This window comes from Athalia rosae, chromosome 1 (assembly GCF_917208135.1).
Source record: "Athalia rosae chromosome 1, iyAthRosa1.1, whole genome shotgun sequence".
NCBI classification, from domain to species: domain Eukaryota; kingdom Metazoa; phylum Arthropoda; class Insecta; order Hymenoptera; family Athaliidae; genus Athalia; species Athalia rosae.
Genome location: NC_064026.1, coordinates 11,897,554 through 11,921,929, shown reverse-complemented (window position 1 = coordinate 11,921,929; position 24,376 = coordinate 11,897,554). Strand labels below are relative to the sequence as shown.

The 24,376-nt window shown below is 36.3% G+C and overlaps 6 protein-coding genes across 18 annotated transcripts in view; 3 read left to right on the top strand and 3 right to left on the bottom strand.

The window, feature by feature from the left end:
* The window catches only part of LOC105687068 (eukaryotic translation initiation factor 4 gamma 3-like), a 48,844-nt gene extending 38,255 nt beyond the window's left edge, over positions 1-10,589 (bottom strand). The window contains exon 1 of one of the 2 annotated variants that reach the window (XM_012402424.3): positions 9,334-10,589. In XM_012402424.3, the coding sequence (XP_012257847.2) occupies positions 9,334-9,511 (178 nt within the window). In that variant the 5' untranslated portion in view covers positions 9,512-10,589. Of the gene's footprint in view, positions 1-4,045; positions 4,449-9,333 lie in introns of those variants that run through there. The other variant, XM_012402426.3, reaches the window with a different exon arrangement.
* A 148-nt stretch (positions 10,590-10,737) lies between these two features.
* LOC105687013 (protein LZIC-like) lies at positions 10,738-12,294 on the top strand. Its single transcript, XM_012402316.4, has 3 exons — positions 10,738-11,130; positions 11,224-11,359; positions 11,436-12,294. Exons 1-3 carry the CDS (start codon positions 11,030-11,032, stop codon positions 11,778-11,780), a joined length of 582 nt encoding a protein of 193 aa, XP_012257739.2. The 5' UTR covers positions 10,738-11,029; the 3' UTR covers positions 11,781-12,294.
* Positions 12,295-12,482: 188 nt separating this feature from the next.
* On the bottom strand, positions 12,483-21,417 carry LOC105687204 (zinc finger MYND domain-containing protein 11). Of its 12 annotated transcripts, none has more exons than XM_048656823.1 (10): positions 21,367-21,417; positions 16,060-16,473; positions 15,592-15,922; positions 15,173-15,486; positions 15,008-15,037; positions 14,756-14,942; positions 14,571-14,698; positions 14,330-14,527; positions 14,032-14,214; positions 12,483-13,966 (listed from the first exon to the last, which is right to left on the bottom strand). In XM_048656823.1, the coding sequence occupies exons 1-10, from the start codon at positions 21,400-21,402 to the stop codon at positions 13,844-13,846; spliced, it is 1,944 nt and encodes a 647-aa protein (XP_048512780.1). In that variant the 5' UTR covers positions 21,403-21,417; the 3' UTR covers positions 12,483-13,843. The 12 variants fall into 12 exon arrangements, with proteins under 12 accessions (XP_048512780.1, XP_048512786.1, XP_048512792.1 ...); XM_048656829.1 differs by having other exon boundaries at positions 14,330-14,509; XM_048656835.1 differs by having other exon boundaries at positions 14,571-14,665.
* On the bottom strand, positions 20,377-21,252 carry LOC105687217 (pyridoxal phosphate phosphatase PHOSPHO2-like). Its single transcript, XM_020853000.2, has one exon. It carries the CDS (start codon positions 21,190-21,192, stop codon positions 20,464-20,466), a length of 729 nt encoding a protein of 242 aa, XP_020708659.1. The 5' UTR covers positions 21,193-21,252; the 3' UTR covers positions 20,377-20,463.
* A 130-nt stretch (positions 21,418-21,547) lies between the features above and the next one.
* LOC105687218 (ras-related protein Rab-18-B) lies at positions 21,548-23,940 on the top strand. Its single transcript, XM_012402675.3, has 5 exons — positions 21,548-21,743; positions 21,816-21,966; positions 22,077-22,194; positions 22,306-22,623; positions 22,712-23,940. Exons 2-5 carry the CDS (start codon positions 21,899-21,901, stop codon positions 22,871-22,873), a joined length of 666 nt encoding a protein of 221 aa, XP_012258098.1. The 5' UTR covers positions 21,548-21,743; positions 21,816-21,898; the 3' UTR covers positions 22,874-23,940.
* Positions 23,686-24,304, top strand: LOC125499747. The gene is made up of 2 exons (XM_048649092.1): positions 23,686-23,835; positions 23,951-24,304. Exons 1-2 carry the CDS (start codon positions 23,686-23,688, stop codon positions 24,296-24,298), a joined length of 498 nt encoding a protein of 165 aa, XP_048505049.1. The 3' UTR covers positions 24,299-24,304.
* The last annotated feature ends 72 nt before the right edge of the window (positions 24,305-24,376 follow it).

Below are 24,376 nucleotides of genomic sequence, written 5' to 3'. Positions count from 1 at the left end.
GCGAGCCGCATTGCCGACAAGGCCGCGCAAGTGGAACAGCTCCAGATTCCGCCAGCCGGTGGTAATACCATACGTCGCGTTACAGGACCGTTGCCAGCTAACGGGTGTTCAAAAAATCGATCCGTTCAAACGAACCGGCCGTTGGTACCTCGTGACGCGCGCCGAGTTTACCGTACCGCATGAATAAACGGACGAACGTCAGACGTTGCAAAAACTGATTGTGACTGAGAAACAGAAAAAAAATTAAATCGAAACAAAAAAGAAGATCGATCTTTTTGTATTCTCGGTTAGATCGAGTTAATGAGGTGGCCGCAGACGTCGGATATCGGGAAAAAAAATCGAATTTCCATCATCCGCGACACACACACGTGTGTATATTACGATAATTTTTGACTCTCTATTTTTTTGATTCGATCGAACGCGCGGATTACGTACAACAAAAGCGACCACCGTCTCGAGCCTCCTCGAAATTGAAGCCAAATTTTTTATCTCACACTTTCACCCGCGCAAGACACAAAAAAATAAAAAAAAAAAAAAAACAATCCACTCCAAACGATAAGACAAAGCGGCAGCAGCAAGAACAACGGCTAGTTTATTAGCGATCACCTCAACGAAGCCCTACGCGCGGTTATCCACCCGCCAAACGACCGACAAAAAGCTTTTCTTATTTTACTTTGTGAAAAAGGAAAAAACAAATATATATGTATTATCTACGTACACCCTCCGCCGTCACTATATACTTGCACACGACAGCTTTACAGTTTTTACGCTAAATTTTGAGAAAATTTCCAAATTAATTACGATCAAAGATTTGAACCAATTGCTTTTATCTTTTTCGTCTTCTTTGTTATTTCATTTGATGTTTTTCTCTCTCATTTTTCTTTGTTCGAACCTGGGCAAAATCAATCTCCGATGTACGGCGGTATACGTAGTTTACGCGCATATAAAACTAACGTACGAGGTACTTTTACGAGCGGACCTGCAGCATGTATAGTAAGAACGTTGTTGGTTGGACCAAAGGCAAATAAGTACCCCTAACTCAATTACTAGAGGTTATAATAATAAGGCGCAACGTAGATACACGGAGAGCACAACGCGACATCAACAGAGTCGCCTAAATTGGAGTTCCGTATAATACGCCTTGTAGTTGGATCGATAATCAATAATATCGTTTCTCAATAATTACTTGTTATACGTGCAGTCATTTTGTAGGTTAAAATTTTCTAATCGAATTTACCTTTTCTCTTCCCTCATCTGACGCGCGCGTACGTTATTCGAAAAAGCAAAAAAGCTAATTCATAAATACAGATTATATGAAGACACACGTAATCCGAATACATAGAACGGGCCTCGAATACCCGATACCCCAGGGTAGATAAAATCTATACATCCACGCATATATTTTATGCGTATAACCAACTAACTAGGTACAAGTTTAATTACCGACTTCTAAGCCTGTGTCGATTTCTATTACTGTATAGACGGAAATTAGTTCGGTAAAGCTAATTAGACAAATCGGTTAGCTGCGAGTGTTAATTTTTCCTAGACGAAAAGAAAGGACACCGTACATTCACACGAGCTGCGATCTCCCTGCGGCCCCCGCAGAAGGGACTAATTAAAAATAATTGGTTTGTCAAAAATGAAAAAATACAAAACTCTCTCAATTAATCGATGCTGTATAATTTTCGAAATATCACAAACGTTCGTTTTTTTTTTTTTGCCGAGAACCTACAGGACGTGTCCAGTCTTCGGATATCCATAAATAATGATGATAAAACTATATTAAACAAATGGATAAATTGAAAAGAAATTTTTGCACGCGGTGAATGACCAGTTCATCGCGCGTCTCGTTTACAATTCTAGTTCGTCCAACAAAGTGATAGCGTCTCGAGCGTCGTTAGAATTCTTAGAGGTGTGCGCGTATGCGAGAGTATGTATGTCTCTCGATTGGATGATGCGGCGCAAGTTGCAAAGTTGGATGAAAATGTATATGTGCTACACGTACATATGTATACGTATATATATATATAAATATACGCGCATATGTACTGTTAGTTTCTCCCCGGATGTGCAATGGCCTCCTTCCGCGAAGCGGCCTTGCTTGGAATGTACATTTTCTGTTCGGTTCTGTTACTTGGGTTTGTTTGGTTTCGAAGCGAGTCCAGCACACCTTTCACCTGGTACATACGACGGACGACGACGACACGACTCGCGCACCGTCGCGACGTTCACGCGAACACAGCCGCCTGGTGCGCGTATATTTTTCAGCCCGCATTTAACTACCGCGATACGTAAAACGACGTCGCGATCGAATTTTCCTCGATACCGTTAATCGGAAAATCGAAGCAACGTCGTATGCGTTGCAATAAATTTTCACGTTTCAAGCCGTTAAAATCATCCAGGTACGGCTCCGTCGACTTTTCAACACTCGACAGGAGAAGAAGGATCTGTCCGGTCTTCTCGACGAACTACGCGGGTCCATTTAGAACCGAAATCGTACAAGTCTTCAACTTTTTTTTCGTTCGCATACACGTCGATTGATAATTTAATATCGACTCAATTTTCATTTCAGCGCGCTGAGATGCGATGGTCGAAAAACGAACGTGGGAAAACTGAATTCGAAGAAAATGGGGAGGATAAAAATCAATAGGTAATTAAAAACCGGCGGGGTAGGGGGGCGAGGGGAGTCGGCAAGCCGGGGAAAGATGAGCGAAGATTGCCTTTCGCCACTATCGATCAAATAGGGGTTAAAAATAAATAAACGAGATACGCCCCTGCCGTGTAGCCTCTAACAATGAGTCGACGTAGTTGTCGTCATCGTCGTCAACGGTTCATTTACGAAAATTTATGCGTAGGCGTGCGCCTTTGATCTGACCCAAGTGACGTCGGTCATGTTATACGGAGGCATGTGAAACTATTGCCATGTACTAAACCATGTACAGTTTACAATTATACATGGGAGATTGTTTTTACCCCCTTTGTTTCTCGCGAAATATCATTCGCAATTCGACAAACGATGGTAGGTTAACGAAATCGGGGATATTGAACCGATGAAAATCCGGGCGTGAAAAAGAATTTTTCAATTACGTGTATATATTATATGGAAACTAAATTATTTAAGTTCGAGTGATGAGTTTTTCCGATACGATGAGACACCCGGTATATGAAGATATTTGAATACAGGTGTAACACCTGTGGAGCACGTGAAACTGACGTTCCAACTCTATTTTCATATTCCCGGCATGTGATCCGCGTGGCAATTGACCCGTTGACGACGATGATAATGATATCAACATTCGCGAAGGAGATTGGGACACGTAATGAGACGATTAATTAATTCGTTTATCTCTTCTTTCTTGTATCTCCTGTTTTTTCTTCTCTACGGATAGGCGTACGCGCGCATATTCTATTTCACGACCAGTTTCGAACCGGCCGATCATCGAGCAATTTTCTCCACGTACCGTACGTATCTATACCCCACTTCAATGGCAGATAATGCGAGGATGGCATTTGGTTTTTGTAATAAAAGATAACGTTTTTCAGGAGAATTTGACCGGAAGTGTGCGCTCGTAGAGATAATTGGTGGGGCGGTCGTAGTGAAAAGGTTTCCTTTTTTTTTCCCTTCCTTTCCATCACCGTTAACTAAACGATAATTATAATAACTCCCGGTACATACAATCGGAATTCAAGCGAGCGATTCACTTATTTATTTATTTTGATTTTAATTACGTTAATTTCCTACAAATTTTTTTCATTCTCTTTTTTAATTAGAAGCAAAAAAGTGTGTAACACGATCGCAACCCGATCGTATCTAATCTAATTATATTTCAGTGAAAATAAAAAATTATAGTAATAATAAAAATGATAATAACAATTTCGTACGATAGCAAGAGAATTTAATTAACACAAATAAGACTCATTTGTTCTAAATTTTCGTAGTGACCGGTAATAACCGCTTGAATTAATTGCTTGGAATTATCTAAAAATGAAAAACTAAAAAAAACATTGACCAGGTATTACACGAAAGAAAAGAAAAAAAACTCACCAATCATAATCGACGTTCGGGTTAATATACTCCAATATTCGTCGCAGGGGTTAATGTCCTTAATTTTAATTATGGTTTCACTTTTTTTCCTTTTTTTTTTTACGAAGGAACTTTCTTTTGCGAAAGAAAAAAATTTAATAAAATGTTCAGTCCAATAAAAGAATCATCGCGTGGCACATATATGTATATGTATATATCTATGTATATATATATTTATTATCACTATTATTTTGTGGATGTATGAGGAATTGAGAATCCGGCACTTGGTTGAATAAAATTTCATTAAATTGAAAGTTATCAAAAAATCGACGTGTATAGATATACGTTATAAAACAGTTGCATGTAACGATATTGTATATTTAAAATATATTTTTTTTACAAAGATCTCGTAGATTTATCTTATTTTTTGTTTATTGTTGAACGTCAGATCTGTAAGTTAACAACCACGATCACTCAATCATATCAGGTAATGTAACTTTTTCGATAATCTGAAAACGAATTAATGTCGATTTGTACCGTATATAATTTTCGAAGCAGAAAAAAAGCCATGAATAAGAATCATAAAGAATAATGATAAAAATAATACAAATAAGTGATAAAGGAAAAATTCGAATACACCACAACCGGAGAATACAAGGCAAGCGTCATTAATTCATTATGTAAGTTCGAATAACGCGCAACAAATGTTTTCTAAACGGTTAATAGTGAAGCCCGTAATCCATTGAGACACTCGTGTCTGTTGTATAGTGTAATAATGAAACAGTCCTTGTCCAGGTGAGCCGTCAAAAATGAAAAAAAAAATAAATAAATAAATAAATAAAAACAAGAAGGAAAAGTACGAACTTGTAGAAAAAACGTACGAGAAAAACAAGAGAGTTTCAATTCAAAACTGTACACAGAGTGTATCTTCGGTACACATACAAAGTTTTATTGTTTACAGCCAGTTTCTCTTTTTCATTTTATTCTCTATATCTTCTCTCTCTCGCTTACTTTTTTTCTTTTCACATTCGTATTTATACGCCCAGGTTAAAGGGTAACAACGATATAGACTTTCCCGACGTGTGTAATAAACACCCCGTGTTATATTATCGACAGAGAAAGAGTGTAAGTATGGGAACAGCTGTCGCGAGCAGCTTGTCAATCAAATTGTGAAAACTTATTAGTTCATTATTACCGTAAATAAATATATAGTATATGTACTGTTATTAAACGGGACACAATAATATCGATCGTTATGTTATCGTCGATGTAAAAATATTCTTTTTGCCTCCTTTTGTTTGTTGATTTTCATTTAAAAACAAATAAAAATAAAACAATTTTTATTCGTCATTACTTCGTAATCGATCGTTATTCGTGGTAATATTTACTTGAACTTTGATTTTTATTTATTTATTATATTTTTTCTAAACCACATGTTATCTAGTTATAAGCATAAATAAATTAATCAAATCACAGAGTCCTGCACCTTTCACAAACTTCAACACTAAACAGGCCGTGTAAGAAACATATGCTATACTTTTAACCGATTTTTGACTCATATATCACGTTTATTATACATTACTATAATGAATAAAATTTAACAAGAATCACTAAAAGATGAAGAGAAACAGAAATATATTTATTTTTGTTCCCTACGTTTTTTTCTTCTCTCGTTTCAACTATACATTTGTATTTTGAAGTACACTTTATTTATTTATTATTAATACTATCGTTATCATTACTGTCGATAATAATTTCGTTTTTCGAATTCACAGTGTTCTTGCTAGTTTGTTTGTTTTTATTTTTTGTCCGAACAAATTGTTGTTAATATTTTTTCAACCTACGTAACAACGACAAGTGACGAAAATAATATACACGTAATTTTGATGTGAACGACGTGAAATAAAAATTTTGCACACAGCAGAGAAAAATCACAGTTAAAGAAAATTAAAAAAAAAGAGAGAAAAAAACAAAAAAGGAAGAGAAAGAAAGAAAGAAAAAAATCTCACGAATCAAATTCACGATTACCTATGTTGAAATAAAGATAAAAAAAAATATCACGTACATATTTAACTAAAAATTGACAGAGAAAAAAATCGGTAATGAAAAATAAATGATCAATAAATAAATGAACAAATTACAACATAAATTGTTGTTACAATGATGCAGTATTACAGTCACGCAGTTTATTTTAATTTTATAATTAGATATTGTTTTGTTGTTTTTGTTTTTCAGTTTATTTCTTTTATTATATCGTTATGAATTTAAATTTTAATTTGATTGTCAGTCGGTCGACGGCGGCGAAGATGTTCATACGTATAACCACCGACAGTTACGAGATATATTCGATATATATCGCGATACATATATTACATATATAAAATATAGTTATATATATGTGATTAAAAAAAAAATATATTTTTATTTCGCGTTTTTTTCCGTTGAAAATCGTAAAAGATTTTCCGGAAATGAGAGGCGTGTGTACCGTGTGGCTTGATTGCCACATGTACACGGACTACGTTCAACCACCAGCCGACGTTAGATTCGGTAGTCTTCGGTAAAACTCGGTTTATATCACAACTATGCTATTATCTCCGCAAAAGATTCTCTCATCCCCACTCTGAAAAGTCTTTACTAAACGCGGCCATGTTTCATGGCAAAGCGCGACTGTGAACGAACCGGCGACGGTGTTTAGCAGAGGCCGAGAATGAGAATGAGAGAATGTAATGCTGGAATAATCAAAAATCCGACCTAAACTGAATATACGAATTGAAGAATTTTTCTTCATTCGTATGAATTGAATTAGAAATATAAAGAACAAACCAAAGACGAACCACGATCGCTCCAATTTCGAAGAAGGTCTAAAGAGGGTACGAATCCTAAGGAGGATTAGAAATCCAAGCGTGAATGTGGTCGGTTTTGATTACATGTTCATCGCTAATCGATAATATCGATTAACAACGTAGCTATTTATATATAATGAAAATAAGGAAATCGAACAACTGCCATAACGCGTCGTAACATAACCTCGAAAATATGAACGCGGTGATATATCATTTCGCTTCAAATTATAAATTTCCGTAACACAGTCAGTTTTTTTTCCCTTTGAATTCCTAATTCGAATTCAAACGCATCAATTCTAACGCGAATAATTGACGCGAATAATTTAATTGTAAACAAAAAAAAATTAAAATAAAAGATCGGTTGAAAAAAGAAATAACTGAAATAAAAAGGCGGTGGACCGTATCTTTTGAGAAGTCCGTTAGTTTGAACTTACACGAGAGAAAATGGAAGGAAAAAAAGAGGAGAGACGAGGAAAAAACCTGCAGTTTCTCCTTATCACCGTAGGGTATTTTATCAGTATATGTGACTGATAATATTATCAGAAAATGTTATTCGTGTACATAAATATTTTAAGATTAATGTAAGAAAGACTCATGAAATTCACAAGCCGTTTTATATTTGAAAGAAAAAAAGAAAGAAAATTTATCTTCTCAGTAAATAAATTATGTGCATGTATAAATACAGCTGAAATTCTCATATCGATCAACGGTAATGTTTCCTTTGGGGGGACGGGGGGCTGGATCAATTTCACTACCGCCCAGCTGATTGCCGGTAATTTAGTAACGGGAATATCGATCAGACTAAATGAATGCTTGCCTATTTAACTACTTGATTTTAGGATTATCTGAGCGGGGCGCGTGAAGAGAGGGTAGGATTAGAACAAGAAAGAATCAGAGACAGGGACAAAAGAAATGTAAGAATCATGAAGATCCCGTGAATAAATGATCATTATGAACCGCACTGTGAATATCATTTGAAATACTTAGTTTAAATGTTGGGTAAACCGATTACAATGAAACGTAATTAGAAGTTCAAATGGAATTCATGGATTATTATTATTGGTACATTCGTACGTATTTTAAATAGCTTTTTGAAACGAGGTAGAAAGATGAGACGGGGGGGATGATCATGACAATATAGGAGGTTTGGGAGAGAAATCGAGATACGACATTCAACTATGATTCAACCTATTCGACAACAGTAACAATTCATGGAATCGACGGCAGATAAATATAACATTACGCTATGTACGAAGGTCATTTTGCAATGTATCTCGTCTATCTTCAGCGTTTCGTTGTTACTGGGAATAGAGAAATGTATGTAATTTCTTTTCCATTCTTCTATCACCTCGTCTCTCGCGACGAATTTATCGCCACATACTTTTTCACCCGTCCAGTTCCAATTTAAAACTTGAATCATAAAACAGAAACTTATAAAAGCCTGTTGCTCGACACCGTGGTTCGACGTCGACCGCGATGCAATTTCTCGCTCAATGAAATCATGTGATATTGAATTTCATTGGTCAGCAGCGAAAGTTCCAAGATTTCTCATATATCTTTTTACTCATGTTCTACAACTTCGAGTTATTGCGAATTAAGTAACGTACACACGAAGAATTGTGACACGAAGGATTTATCGTTTCAATAAAAAGAAGAAAATGAAAGAGACGGAAAAAAAAAGGAAAGGTAAACTTCACGCCCAAATTTCGTAAAAAGAATTGTTTCTCTTTTTCTATTGTGAATGGTGTTACCGAGTGATTGAAGGATCCTCGATAACAATCGTTTCGTACCTCTGTATTCGTCATACTTTTGTCATTTACAATAATGACTATAATTCCTATACTTAGGTAAATATACGAGCGACGCAAATGATTCTCCAAAATATTTACAAAACGCATTCCAAATGAGCCACCCTTTTCTCCCTACGTTATATTACACTATAATGCGCATGACAAACTATCGATGCGAGTAATTTAATGAGTAATCAACACGAAACTTAACAAAGGCGACAAACAACCCCTAGAGAAACTATAGACTTGGGGATTAAGAATGCCCCGTTCTTTCAACAAGTTCCTGTAGATTCGGGAAATATTATTAACCGGAAATCATGATAAATAAAGACCAATTCCACTTTAAGTACAAGGAACATGATGGGCCGCATAGCGGCTTCCCAAACCTAACCTCAACGACGAAATTGACCATGCTCGAAATTTCAAGAACGAAGCGGATGCTAATGGAACCGTGGCTCACAGGTCAAAATGCCTTCGCGTGGAGTAATCCACGCATAATGCAAAATGTTGATAATAAAATCAAATGACGATACAAAGTATAATACGATGATAATAACGGCCTTTGTCGAAGGGCATCAAGAACGAAAGTACCCTAACTTAATCTGAGGTAACATAACCTGAAAAAATAGATAGTAACTTACCAAACAACGGTACTGTTCGAAAATGAATGACTCACCATGAGGTGCAAAGCGTGGATTGTTCGCTACGACTGTGCTGTAACCTTGCGGAGGATGCTGTTGCACCACGGACTGGTTCACAACGTGCTGATGTTGCTGCTGCTGTTGTTGCTGTTGGTGTTGTTGATGGTGGTGGTGGGACGAGTGGTGATGCTTCCCTTTGACCGGCATGCTCATCGCAGGAGATCGACTCCTTTTGATCGATCCGTTTCCTTCAATCCTGGCCTTGCACGGCTCGTTGTGGTCCTCATAGGGACACGATTTTTCTCAAAACCGATAATGGAGTAATATGAAAAGCGATACGCCGTTAATCGTGTTCCTTTCTTTGTTGGAATGACGGTGAACGTTTTTAGCCGACGATTCGCTCACCAACCAAGTTTATATACGGTAAAATTATCGGCCTGATTTTTCTTTGTACGTTCTCTTTCTACGTATGTGAAATAATGTTCAATAGCCAAACTCGTGGCGTACGTATTATACGACGTCGATCCACCCAACTATTCGCTTCACTTACAATTAGTAAACACGCACGATACACACACGCGCTGGCATGACACGCGTTCGGTTTAACCCCAAACTAAACTTGCCGAGCTTCCTTCCCTCGGTCAGGTTACGATGTCGATGTCAGTTATAACGCGAGTATTCAATCACTCCGTTGAGAAAATTTTATCCCCACCCCCCCACTTTTTAAGCATCCATCACACTTAGTACGGGGTTATAGGATATTAAATATATCTAAACGTATCAGGCTTTACTCGACAAACGTCGGTTAATTTGTTTTTTAACAAAAATATAAACTCGCACGATCAAGCAACCAGCGACAACTCTCGATCGAGACTCTCGAAAGTTTCATTCTTTGCTGCCTACTGTGCTGCCAGCAGTGTGTTCGGAACACTTCGGATATCTTCGGAATTTGCTTCGGGATGTGCGCGCGACGAACATCGAGCACTGGGTGCCGCCAAAATCAGGCGGGAAATAGCTTCTTTTTTCCTCTACTTTTTTACCGCCCCTCCAAAAACGATGTCCGTCTACCGAGATCTTTTGAATTTCCGCTCTCTGCCTTTCCGCCCAAAAGCTGGTACTCGTCAAAATTTTAATTCGATTTCAGTTCTGCAATCGCCATTTTATTGCAGACAAAATCGCGTTTCAAAAAATTGTTAGGTTTGATGAATACATCAGGTCCAGCCCTGATTTCGTAGGCTCTGATCGAAAGCGATCGAAACACGACTCATTCTATACTGTATGTAGGTTTCTTTCAGCGAATATCAAGCTTATTTCACGAATAACACATGTATGATCTTCGGTCGCCACACCGCTACTGAACTCCAAATACCACGCCGACCGCATAGCCGGACTTGAGACAAATGACTGAGAATTCACGTGAAACTAGTCGTATTAGTGCCATCTGCATTCCAGGCATGATACTATCTAATCTGATTATAAATCGCAGAGTTTTAAACATTGTCTGACAAGAATATTCATAATTTGATAATGTCTTTGCGATTGGCGATTCATTTCCGTCACAATTTGTGGAGGAATGACACTGCTTAACTTTTGAGTATCGCGTGAATTAATTCGTGATTCAAATACGTCAGTTTCGGAATATGAACATAACCTCCCTTGTAAAATTGTAATACGCTACATTATCTCCTGATTATTTGTAATTTTACTGTATTTAAAAGGGTTGTCAACATTATGACTTCTCATGGCAAAGCGGAAACTGAAAGACTAAAAAAGAATCTTGAAGAACAATTAGACAGACTTGTGCAACAGCTAGAAGACTTGGAAGAATGCCGGTAAATATTTATGCTGCCCTATTTTTTCAAACAGGTTATCGAATCTTCGATTTTAAATTACACCGACATTTTTGGTACTTGCCGTCATTGTAGAAGTGAACTAGAACAGTCTGAATACGATGAGACAAAGGCTGAAACCATGGAGCAACTCAGAGATTTTAACGAAAGTCTGCAGCGAATGATCTCAGGGGATATGACTCTCGTCGATCACCTTGGAGCAATGCAGCTGGTAATTGATGCAACGATGAGATGAAATGAAGTAAAAAAACGATTAATCTAGATTTTGATGGAACATTTGTCAACAGGCGACACAAGCTGCAATTAGTGCAGCCTTCAAGACCCCTGCAGTTATCAGAATGTTTGGTAAGCGTGAACCAGGACAACTTAGGGAACGTTTGTCTCAAGTCGAGCGAGACACAAAGCTTGGAAAGTTGACCAAAGAAGCTAGTGAGAGACAGCGTGGTGAGATTCTCAACGCTCTGAGGCAGTTAGGAGAAAAGTTGAATCAATCCGAACTACAGTTAATTGAAAAATTATCCCCTGATTTGGCTGTTGATGGCAATTATGTCCACGTAGTCCCAAATTCCGAAAAAGGCAAAATAGCTTTGGCTCTTGCTGGAAAAGAAATAAGAGAGAATGAATCTACTTGATTGAAGAATCAGCAACGAAAAAGTCGTTTGCTCGCGCCTGATGGTATTTAAAATTCCACACCTATTGAGATTCAACAAATAACTGAGATCAATCCACATCCGAATAATTTTTTTGATGGCACTAAACTCGGCCATGAGTTTTTTGACCTTCTGACATTGTTAGATTGGATGTGCCTGTTGTCAGGCTCTCAACTTACTCAAAATCAGTTCCATGTTATTCATGAGTGTTACTAAGGCAGATACAGATAATAAGATGATCCACTTATATGTAAAGAGTTTAAAAACCTATGAATCACTCGTATGTATTGGTACATATTTATAAAATTGCCATATCAAATTAATTATTTATACGCCTAGCTTATTGTATGGCGTGAAAATGTTTGAAATACTTTTATGTACACCTAGATATGTACCCTATTGTTACTGAAAATATAAGCCTTTGACCATGTAATTGATGATCATTGATGTACACCGAATAATTAGAAAAAATGGTGAAATATAAGTTTTAACTAATTACCGTTTCATCTTTCAGTTTTTTTTTTACACCCAGCAGCTTTATTGAAATATAAACAATATACAAGCCCGACGAATGTGATAAAAATATGAATGTATAACATTTCAATAGAAAGTATCGGTCCAATCATTAGACTTTATCAGGATCCAAAAGATCGATGAAAACAGGTTGGTACATGATCATTCAGATTTACAGAAAAGTATGGTCAATTTTATTATAACTCTTGCAAATCCGCTCTGGCAACAAACTTATAAAATATATGTTTGATATTACAATAATCTCCTGTAATGTCTAACCAGCATGGGTTATCAATCATAACGTTTTACTTATTTATTTCAGTTATATCGGGACAGTTTAGCTTTCGAAAGCAATTCTTTTCGTTTTTTCTTCATTCTCCAACATTTCAGCTTTTTCTTAAAATGATCTAATGAAATAGTATTTATAAAAAGATTGGAGGATTATTAGAGATTTATTATTCTCATCAAATATTTCTTCTATGAGATTTATAGCCAACTAGTAAACAGTACGTCTTGTGATAAAAAACAGTTTTAAGGAATAAATTCTATTCTGCATTGCCAACGAACTGTTTCTTTGAAAAATTACCAAATCTATTACAAAGGCGATTTTGGGCTCCTACTATGGCATAAGCAAAGTGTGTTTTGATGCTACTAAAAATTCATATAATCACGATAATTGTAATTTCTATGGAAAAAAATGTGTATCAAAGAAAAAAAAAATAGCAGCACTTGATATAACAGAATTACCACCTGACAATATTGATAGCTGTCAAAAGTCTAAGAAAAGCATCTGATAAGTAATTCACCAGAACCTCGGTAAAAAGATTAACCGTAAAGAAACAAAGTGAGTACTTAAGATATTTTCCCTGCATGTGTATACGCATTGGGTTCTTCAACTGACTCTTGTGCGGACAAGAAGCTGAATTTGATATCAACGATTTAAAGCACGTTTTTTTTTTTTAGTAAATGAGCAAATACATGTTTTGCTATTACATAATTAAAGCCAAGTTATCGCAGAATTGTTTCCTTCTCTCGGTGAGGTATTTCTATGCAATGTGAATAAAACGTTCATCGTATCGATGCTACATCCGTACGCATGACAAAAACAAAAAATTTTCAACATTCTTTTAATGCGGTATAATAGACTCTTTCACTCATAGGAAAACTAAAAATAGGTAATTACTAAGTTATATTCGTATTGACAGAAAAAATAACAGTAATCTTGTAATTAACAAAAAAATTTACAGTTCACCGTAAATAGTTTTAAATATCTAATGTTCGGTGCTCGGTAATGTGAATATGTATGCATATGGTCGTGAGTATATTGCACATATTTTTAAATAAAATGACAAACTGTTAAAATTGAAACTGATTTATTAGCTGCATTATTACTTCAGCATATACAAACATGCTGCTTGTTTTCTTAAAGAAAAGGAGCCCAAACTATAAATGGGCTATTACTAAACGCAGCTGTTACTCAACTTTCAAAAGTGTTGAATGGTTTTTGTACTTATCAAAAATAGCTGTTGAGTTTAACGCTTACGTCTGCAAACCCTTTTGTGTTCACGCTGCCAGTGAATTTGCTGACATTCGATGCTGCAATATGCCGTATTCCAGCAACAATGATATATTGCTTCCACCTCGCAATTGTAACACTGCGAATATTTTTCAATTGATCAACTTGAACAGTTACTGAGAAGTCAACAATGCAAAGACTCACCCATTGTTTTTTTTTTATTTCTGAAATTACTTGCTGATGTTTATCAGTCAACTGGCGCATCTCTTTGGAATGCTCTGCCTGAAGTCGCTCCAACTCTTTGCATTTGTCCAACTCCAATTCACGTCGCAACTTTTCTAACGCTGTTGTCATTGGCTGATCGGACGTCCTTCGACCTCTTTTAACCTACCATTAATGATTGTGGCATATGTATTCCGAGTGGTTACAAGGCTCGACATTTAAACAGACTCAACTATATGTTTCCAATTATCATGAGTCAGAAAAATAAAAGCAGACTCACCTTGGCAGGGAGAACGTCGGTTTGTATTTGTTCAGTTTGAACCAGAACGCATTTTGATCTTGGCTCCTGAGAGCTGGAGGTAACCATATCTTCCTGAGATCCTTCTTTTCTTAATCCCTGTGGACAGGTGCTAGAAATTTCCCTGGCAGGTTCGTCTTCGGCGACTGGCAAGAATGGCACCTGCACAACAATCTTCAGCTATTTGAGAATCTTCAGAACTATTAATAAAATCTATTTTTACCTGTCTTTCTTCGCTCGTTTTTCTGCTTTCAGGTGTTGTCTTTTGCTGCTCACCGGTCGTCCGACTTGTTGATGTCTTTGGTTTGTCCTCGACTTCTGCAGAAGTAGATTCCATGTCCCCGCGGCTTTCTTCAGTCAAACGTTCTACTTTGACTCTCAAGTCTTTAAAAATAGGCAATGACTTACTGGTGTTGGAATTTTTTGATCCGTTTATTCCTGGTGATTCAACATTCCGTATTTTAGCTGGTTTTAGGCCGTTGTCATCTTCCGAAACTTCGCTGTCTTTGGTTTGAGACTTTCCTAGTTGAGCAAGCAGAGTTTTATGACGTTCAAGTTCTTCAAAGGCCCTGTTCCAAGCTGCAGACCTCTTGATCTATCCAACAGAATAGGTACAAATCAAACAAGAACCTTAGGACACAATCAGCCATCCTTCCATACCTTAACTTCTTTCCATTTTCCTTTCTCTGACTGCCGTGAAAAAAATATTCACAAATCGACTGTGTTAATGGACCGAATTATAGAAATACTATTTAAAAAAGGGAATAATACGCACCTTGATGAAAATAAAATTAAAGATTGATACATGGATAGTCAATTCATTACCTGTAGCGTGCTTAAGTTGACTGTGATGGGTCGTATAAAGACCTTTTCAATATTAGCCCTCATATGGTGACCTCCAAAAAATCGCACATCGTAGACGTCATCTTTTATTTGCATCACCTTAGCTGGCCAGTATGGGTATCCCTTTTGTTTGGCATAAACAAGTTGATGCGGTGGATTGCATGGTGTACAAAACCACAATTTTTCGGACTTCTCATTAGATATTCGATAACAATCAGCACAACGACGTATTTCTTGAAGATCGTAACAGCAATCTTGATACATTGTGATACCCATTTCCCCAACCGTACTGTGTTCTAAGGGAGCAAAAAACTAGTCTGAAATATTTGGCTAGTGTTTTTGATAACAGAAAGAGCACTCGAAGGGTTATCGATGGTTCAAATGGAAGTGAGCTGGCTTACCTCCGTGATACACAATAATATTGTGCATAATATTATGAGCGTCTGTTTCGAATTCAGCAAGGTTCTTGTATTCGCTTTTTTTTGTTTTTTTATCCATGATGGCCAAGTCCATGTGATTCTTGATTAAAATTTCTGTTCGCCAAGAATCTTCGCCATCACTTACCCAAGTTGGTCCTGAGATACCACCTGGTGGTGTGACAACTGGTGTGTTATCGAAAACAATTGTTCGATTCGTGATCTCTGGTGGTAATTTTGCTTTTAAATGACCACATGTAAAGTTAAGTATATGATTCAAGTCAGATTTGTCCCCGAATAAGTCCTTATTTATTTTCTGCAATTGAATAAATTTTTACAGTAGAGCACATGTGGCGATAAATTCGCATGCAATGATTCATCGGAACATAAAGAATAAAATCAGTTGCATACTTAGACGTTATATTTTCGTTTGGCATATTGAAACCGACTTACTTCACAAAAATTGCAGTACTTCAATTCTGGATTTTCTGGTACATGACACTCAGGGTGAAATACTCTGTGGCAGTTTTGACAACAATCTACAACTCCAGCTCGTTGGCATTTGCAACAATACCAGTCATGTTTGTCAACGTCAGTTAAGTCCACAGGAATTCTATAACTTTCTTGTTCAAGACCATTCTTGTTAGCTCCTTTTTTTAATTGAACAAGACCATCTTTAACTGCATTGTTCAAATCCTCTAGTACGGTTTGCTCAGGCTTTCCATAAGTACGAGCTATGTGGCGCATGACCCGCTCCTCACTTGGTAAACATCTTTGATGTACAATAAACTTTATAGCATCCCAAATATGCTGGGTAACTAACGGATCTGTTCGGCGACGTTCAGGCATCCTGATACTCATCAACTTCTAGAACAAGGGAATGAAATAAAGCATATAGTACAAGTAATGCGTGAATAGCAATTTATTTTAGTCTTCACTGGTCATGGCAACTTTGTATACAACAATATACAGGGGTACTCTAATCGGAGCCCCTATGTTTCGAATGATACAGTTATGGTCAAATCGAGATAAGTTTTGATAATAAATTGGCCCTCATGTTTTTATATTGAGTACACTCATACCCTCATATTCCACAGATTAAGACTCAGTCTAATTTAGGTAGGCTTCAGAACTGCTACCAGTTAGAGCTGGTGGAAGACCAAGTTTTTCAAGCACAAACGTGGCACATTTAAGTAATAATTGTCTAGAACTAGCATTGTGAAAATATAATCAGAGCAGGACAACCGTAATTATGCATACCATGGTTTTAGGCATCGCTGGCTACAGTCTGTTGTTATCGAGCAGTGTAGCTTTACTTTTTTTACTGAAAATGGGGTGTTTCAGAGAAATTTGGAAAAATCAATTACATGTTCTCTCAACATCGGATACTTTAATTTCTATGTTGACATCTATAATAATACTTGTGAATCAACATGTATTCCAAGACTTGCCATTCGACGATGGTAAAATAACTGATCAACAACTACGTTTAAGTCAGGAAGAATACTCTGGGAATGAAACCTGCATGAGTTTCATATATAACGACTCGTGGCCACAAAGTGAAATTATGAATGAAAACACAGTGAGATGTACATTTCAACATATTCTAATGCATTACGCAATGTTTCTAGTTCCCTTTGCAAATGCATTTATGACTCTACTAATTTATTCAGCACAATGTAGCAGCAAAATTTTCTGTGTAACTAAAAAATGTTCTACTTTACTGAAATCATCACCCAACATGACCGGAGATCTTGGGATTGTTAACGTTGCTGAAACTCAAATACCAGAAGACACTGATTCAAATCCTGAAAAAATTAGTCTGGGCATCCAGCAAAATTTAAATCTTATCTCTAGAGACCCCAGTGTAGTTGATAAGACCAAAGAAACTACTGTTGCTATTTCTGCCAGTGAAAATACCTCTGAGAACTCTGCCAAGAGTTGCAATTACACTGGGTTTGGTTTGATTATACAATGGCTCATTCCGCTTATGATACCTTCAGTTTTATACTTGTCCAATATTCAAAGCATGAAAGACCTGCACCTATCGAGTGAAGTGGAATGTATTTTCAAAGTCAACTTTCCTCTAATGTCATGTCACAAAACCCAGTTAGTCAAAGTCGAACTTCCAGTGAATGATGAACAAAACCACAGTGATTCTACTGCGATCATTGAAGTTGAAGATCCTGATACTGCTAGGATTTCTTCTCTGGCTTCTGAAGAAATCAACCTGATTGTATCTAGGGTACGTGAAGTAATTCAGTCAGCACTACACGAGACATGTAGGAACTCAACTGAAATAGAGCATAAAGCTAATCTAACGTCATGGAACATCACAAATCATGTTATTGAAAATAATTTGATAGGGCAAATGCTAGGAAGTGGAATTGAGACGACTGAAAAATTGGCTGATATACAGCAAGCGTTGAGTGTCAAATATCAAGAAATACTTGAAAATAAAGAATGCCCAACTGCGATCAGTAACAGTTCAGATAATGCACATTCAGAGGCACTTGAAAATGCAGAATTCGAATTTTTTCAAGATGTTATTGAAAGAGCAAACAGCCAAACAGATGTAAACCCACTACCACTCATGTTGGAAAATAATACAATATATTTTGTCCCGAAGCAAGTAACCGACGCAGCCATGATTACAAGACATGGTGATATTCAAGTGACCGATAAGGATAATATAATTACGGAATTTCCAGCAGAAAATAAGAAAAAAATAGATTTATCCAAAGCTGAGGTAGAGCCTGGAACTGCGGTAACGAAGCCTGAGAATATTAAAACAAACTCTAATGAACAACTATATGCTGATATTATCAAACGAGTACGTGAAACTATGCAACAAGTAAATGGACAACCACGATCATTACCCGATAATGATACAGCTAGCAACAGTGAATTAAAAGCTGATTTATTGAATGAGGAATACAAGTCTAATAGCGATAACAATTCAAGGTTCAAGGTAGGGATCCGACGAGTTCGTCAAGAAACAAAAGTTAGCCAGGACTATGTTACAAATAATGAAGCTGAGACAATATCACAGGTCACGGTTTCATTGAACAAGCATTGTTTTCTATCAACGAAATTTCTCAAAACACATTTACTCGTTCTGCTGTTCCTAATTTATTTTATACCAGTACTTGTTTCTGGATTTTTACAAACCCGTGCTATATACATATGTCAGAATATGATTGATCGAATGGAAATGGCCGACAAACAAGAACACATGTCTTTTAGCATCGAACAAAAAACAAATTCTGACAAAATAAATACAAATGTACCTCCTTGTAAATCAGGATGGTTTTCAAATGACTCCCATATAGACAGATCTGATTTAGCCAAGTGTTCGCAAGCCAATTTGCATCGACAAGAGAATAAAATTGAATACAAGAATATCCTTCATGAGACAAGAGGTATGCAAAAATTACTGAGTATCCTAATAAGATCACTCTTGCTAGGTACATTATTGTGGACACCTGCATTTTTAGAAATATTCAGTAAAGTCTTCCTGTGCACAGCGACACCTGCGTGGGTAGTTGATATTTTATATTTGTTGGGAGTCTCTTTTGGTATTATAAGGAATTTTTTCAATGTAAGCATAGGGAGTATTAGCAAAACCTTGAATGATCAAGTCAATGGGAAAGATAATATCATTCATCCTGATGTATGAGGGAAATCATTGAACTGTTATTTATTGCAGAATTGAATGAAATATAAAACACGGGTGTCAGGTAATTGTCTTTGTTAATTCTAACCAATTTTCCTCATCGATGGTTTGTTGTTTTTTGAGTATGAGCAGGTTCAAGAACCTAGCAAAAGACATTCACTGATTTCGAATATATATGCTGAGTGAGAATTCTATTTTCTTACTTAACACGGTTATTAGAGCAGCTGGTAGGCTTCATGCGCAACTTTTATAAAAGTGACTGATGTAAAAAGGGATAAGTTGGTAACAAAAGTAAAAAAATATGTATGGTATCTTAAGCGGTGTCGTATATGTAATAGGCTACTACATATTACACTATTATGGTGATTATCCTGCAATAACTCTGTGCTCCTGAAACAAGAGCAAAATGTAGATTTGATGAACTTTGCGGTGGTGTACACAAAGGTAATTCGGACACATTACATAAGCATAACATCCTGTTTCATCAGGTGTAACGGTTAACTCACAGCATGACTAAAAAACGGAGCAAAATATTTATTTGATATATGAATATATAAGAAAATAAAATCTGAGATTCTACCTTGTCTCATAAAAGTGGAAACTTGGGGTAATTCAGATTTGGGTCAGTCCATAATTTGCGAGTAGTACACGATAAGTTAAAAATTGAAGATATGCAGCTGGAAAAATTGTCTGATATGAGATTTGTTATCAGAGCTCACTAGAGCCAACTCCAGTTGCAACGGTAAATGCAAAAAAATTAGATAATGTGAATGGATAATAAACGCACCAAAGTTCACGAAGTGATTGCGGTCAAACCTCCGAACACAACTTCTGTTTCAATCGGTCATCGGCTCCAAAGTTACGTTGCGACTTTCAAACCATCGTTGTGATGCCAATGCATATCAAATTTTACAGCTCTAGAAATTATTTACAAAAGAGTAAATAAACTCAGATTCACCAGATGAATAAATGGAGACGCGGACGTCACGACTAACCTATATACTGCGCACGCACCCCCGCGAAATTATTTGAATTCCCTTGCGCAAGCTTGAAGAAAATGTCATGACGCGGGACTTGCAGGAATCAAATAATTATTTTGATTGGCAAACAGAATTAATTGACGATTTTATTAATTATCTATCTCACGTGAACTTGATGTTATTAATACAAAAGATTGTTTTTTATTCAACAGACAGTCCGAGTCCTTCTAAAATTTCTATACCATTGCTCCATGGGATCGTCTTTGCTTTGACTTGATGCTGTTTATTCGCTTCAGTATCATTCAACAATTTTATAAGTGAATAACCTATCCTTGGAAAAGCAAAGTCTTTTTCTGAAAGTCTTAAGATAGGGCAATAATCATTCTTCCCATCGCCAACGTATGCTACTCTATCAAAAGATATTCCGTTATTGAGGGAATCTTTGATATACTGCTCCAAAATATGCCCTTTGCAAAGATTATGAGTACTCAATTTACACCAATCTTGAAAGTGGTACATTTCTATTTTTAGTAAACCATCATCATTATAGTGAGCAGGATTGGTAAACACACGTGATATTAGATGGTCTAATTTTTTATGCTTCAACCAATGTGTTATAAACTCAGAATTAGAATCACTTATTATTATAATATCACAGTTAAACGAATGCAATCTCCTTAACAGAGATTCCATCCCAGATACAGCAGGTATGTTGTCTATTGCTCTATTTATATCCGCTTCATTAATTGAATATGCGTGGAGTAAATCAAAAATCTTTGCCATGTAAGCAGTCCATCCATCAGAGCGATATAAGCCTTTAACAGATTCTGGAAGTTTTTCTTCTGGCATGAGTTTTCGAACAACAATATCAGTGTTATCATCCACGATTGTGTGATCGAAATCAAATGCAATCAGCAGTGGACGAGTCATCTAAGTGGAAAACCTATAAACTTTAATATCTGAACAATAATTGCAGGTAAAAATATTTGATCGCAATAATAATACAATATGATAAAACAATGTTAAAATTAGTTATTGTGAAAAATGCCAGTTATAATCAAGGTAATATTGCTGCAAAAGTTAATTGTTGCAAAATGCACCCACCCTTTTCACGATCTTTGAGGTAGGTATTAATTTCATCAAATAATTACAATTTAATATTTAACTTGAGTACACAAAACTGACAGTCGAAGATGAATGTCAGGTTACGTTAGATTATCCTGATGCTGGGCATGAGCGACATCTATGCCATTGACGTGATGGTTTTAAATCTAAATACGTCATATCGCGGTATGGGAATTCATGTCGTCAGATACGCTATTTGAGACGCAATTGTGTATTTTTTTAACATGGACAATACATCATTTCATCTGATTCATGCTGTCAATGTCACATAGTTATTTAGAGGATGTTATAAATGTGATGATAACACGTACTGCGCGGTCCATCGGACAGTTGTTGATTTTGTAAAGTTGTTTAAGGTTGTCTGCCAAAGTTAAAGTTATAAAAATCCGTATTGAGTCCTGTTTTTACTTTTTGTCTTTGGATTGAAGTTTAGGGTGATTTCTATCCACTGCGATCCGTGTTTAAGCTGCGAATAACTGCGAACTGTTGTCAGAAAGGTGGCTGCCAAAAAATGGACCAAGAAGTCTTGACAACGCTGAAGCTTCTTATGATAGGCGAAACTAATGTAGGAAAGTCTAGGTATATGACTATTATACATCACGAATTCTCATATCCTTACAATTCTAACCTGTAATCTTGCGATGTCAGTTGTTAGTTTGAAGAAACAATTTCATTCATACGTCTTTCAGTATATTGCTACGATTTACCGAAGATGAATTCAATGAAAATATGCAGAGTACTGTCGGGATGGACTATAAGACCAAGCAGCTCACCATTGACGGCAATACAGTAAAGTTAGCAATTTGGGTATGTTGATAGATTTTTAATTCTGATGGTAATTACCATTATTTGGATTATCAGGCTCAACAAATTTTCGAAGATATTCAGGTGGTTGTAAATTTTTGGCTCTACCCTCAGGACACTGCAGGTCAGGAACGTTTTCGGACGTTAACACCTAGCTACTATAGAGATGGACAAGGGGCAATTTTAATGTTTGATGTAACGGATCGACATACGTTTACAAAACTTGAAACTTGGCTCAATGAGCTGAATACTTACTGCAACAAAATGGATATTGTGAAAATGGTTGTGGGAAACAAAATTGATCTACCAGACCGAGAAGTGAGCATGGAAGAAGGACTAGAATTTGCACGCCGACATCAAACCCTGTACATTGAAAGCAGTGCAAAAACTTCCGATGGAGTCAAATGCTGTTTTGAAGAACTTGTTCAAAAGGTTTGTTCTGTCTATTGTCTTTTGAATATCTAATTTGATAATATTAGTTATATATTTGAGCTGAATATTTTCTGATTACCCTTAACAGATCATACAAACTCCTGGACTGTGGGAAACAACTTCATCAGGAATGTATGGTAGCGATAGTTTGGGCGGGGCTAGAAATCGTTTAGGCAAGAGAGGAGGTGTTCAATTGACGGATGATTACGAGCCGCAAAATTACTCGAGTTGCTACTGTTCTTTAGTTTAGCGAATTTTCTACAAAAGATATCAGTACTTTAGAAAATAGGGATACAAAAACTAATGAAAGCTATTGAGTGAAGTGATGGCATCACTATCCTGTTACGAAATCACAAAAAGAGCATTGTGCAATTGCATTCTGTGAATGGCTTTTGTTGTTCATAGTTTTTGAGACGGTTAATCATGAATCCGATGAGATTCGTATCCAGAAATTTCCATGATTATAAGCAGTCTTGACATAACTGAAATGTAAATATACCTGTGGTGCAGCTGCTACTGCTGATATTTTAACAATTGTTAATATAATGATCATTAAATAATCTCATCTTTTATAGATGATCGTAATTTAGTTATTACTTTATTTACACTTTGATTATTTTTATTATTAATGAATTCAGTGCTTGGAAATTTTTGAATATTTTTTGGATTCATTTTGTTGCATGGATTGATCTGTGACAAAAAAAATAATGTACTTCAATTTATAAATACTAGCCTATACCTATCGCTTCATCAATTTACGTGCAAGACCTGTTGGAGAGTATTTTCATTTTCAATGCTTTAATCCTAACTCCTGAGTACATATTTATTTATAAATACAAAAGCCTTCTGCATGGGAAGAAATGAACTGTATTGCAGGTTTCAACATCAGAAAAACAGCAATTTTTATTTAAAATCACATCAGATAACAGAAGACTATCTGTTGTGTTGAAACATTCTTTTTTAGGAACAAAATGTTCCAACTTCACATTTGTCAGCTATTTCTATATCTTGATTGGCCCTTTGTTTTATTACATTTACTTTGACGTGTTCGTGTTTATTACAATGGCTGTTGTACAAGCAAAAGATCTTGCTAAAAGCGCTGATCAAGATTTTACAAAAAATTCTGAATGTCATGACAGTCCATATTCTGGTAACTGCTTGGCATGTAATGTACGCACAACAAATCGGAGGTATAAAGAGTTGGAAGCGCAGGTAACTTGAGTATTTTTCCGTCGTGTAAGAAGTACAGTTTGTTGTATGACCAAAAATTTTATTTTCAATAAACCAAAGGCGATTCTATGTCTTCTTAACAAGAAATAGTTTTTAGAAAAGTGTTGTTCTCTGTGGACCTTCCCTGACTAGTGAACATGTTAGTCATTCACCGGAGGTTCTGACAAAAGAAATTCATAAAACTAAATTGCGTGTAGTTACTACAAATCGACGTGTCAAGGTCTTTGGAAATTGGACAGAAGAGAAATTATTTGCGGTATTAACAGACCGATTATTACAAAGATCTGTGAGCGCACCACCAAGGTCCTATGAGAAAATTCCGCCTCAGGCTATTAAACAAATTACTGCAGGCCTTAGTTATAATCCAATTGTCCATAGAGGAATATATAGTGAAAAGATTTTAGAGCAATTACGTTTCAGTGGTGAGCCTAAAATATCGATCTGATCACCACACCTCAATTATCTTTTTGGCACGTTGCGCTATGCAGAATAAATTTCTTCATTTAAGGTGCATCAGAATCTG

Bases quoted from the DNA above. Each gene is read 5' to 3' on its own strand.
- LOC105687013 (XM_012402316.4), top strand. From the start codon at position 11,030: ATGACTTCTCATGGCAAAGCGGAAACTGAAAGACTAAAAAAGAATCTT. The intron at 11,131-11,223 runs GTAAATATTTAT...CCGTCATTGTAG, and splicing joins GAAGACTTGGAAGAATGCCG to AAGTGAACTAGAACAGTCTG. The intron at 11,360-11,435 runs GTAATTGATGCA...ATTTGTCAACAG, and splicing joins ACCTTGGAGCAATGCAGCTG to GCGACACAAGCTGCAATTAG.
- LOC105687217 (XM_020853000.2), bottom strand. From the start codon at position 21,192: ATGACTCGTCCACTGCTGATTGCATTTGATTTCGATCACACAATCGTG.
- LOC105687204 (XM_048656791.1), bottom strand. From the start codon at position 21,402: ATGAAATTAATACCTACCTCAAAGATCGTGAAAAGG. The intron at 15,038-15,172 runs GTAATGAATTGA...TTTTCACGGCAG, and splicing joins TCAACTTAAGCACGCTACAG to TCAGAGAAAGGAAAATGGAA. The intron at 14,943-15,007 runs GTATGGAAGGAT...TCTGTTGGATAG, and splicing joins GAAAATGGAAAGAAGTTAAG to ATCAAGAGGTCTGCAGCTTG.
- LOC105687218 (XM_012402675.3), top strand. From the start codon at position 21,899: ATGGACCAAGAAGTCTTGACAACGCTGAAGCTTCTTATGATAGGCGAA. The intron at 22,195-22,305 runs GTATGTTGATAG...CTCTACCCTCAG, and splicing joins CAGTAAAGTTAGCAATTTGG to GACACTGCAGGTCAGGAACG. The intron at 22,624-22,711 runs GTTTGTTCTGTC...TACCCTTAACAG, and splicing joins TTGAAGAACTTGTTCAAAAG to ATCATACAAACTCCTGGACT.
- LOC125499747 (XM_048649092.1), top strand. From the start codon at position 23,686: ATGGCTGTTGTACAAGCAAAAGATCTTGCTAAAAGCGCTGATCAAGAT. The intron at 23,836-23,950 runs GTAACTTGAGTA...AATAGTTTTTAG, and splicing joins ATAAAGAGTTGGAAGCGCAG to AAAAGTGTTGTTCTCTGTGG.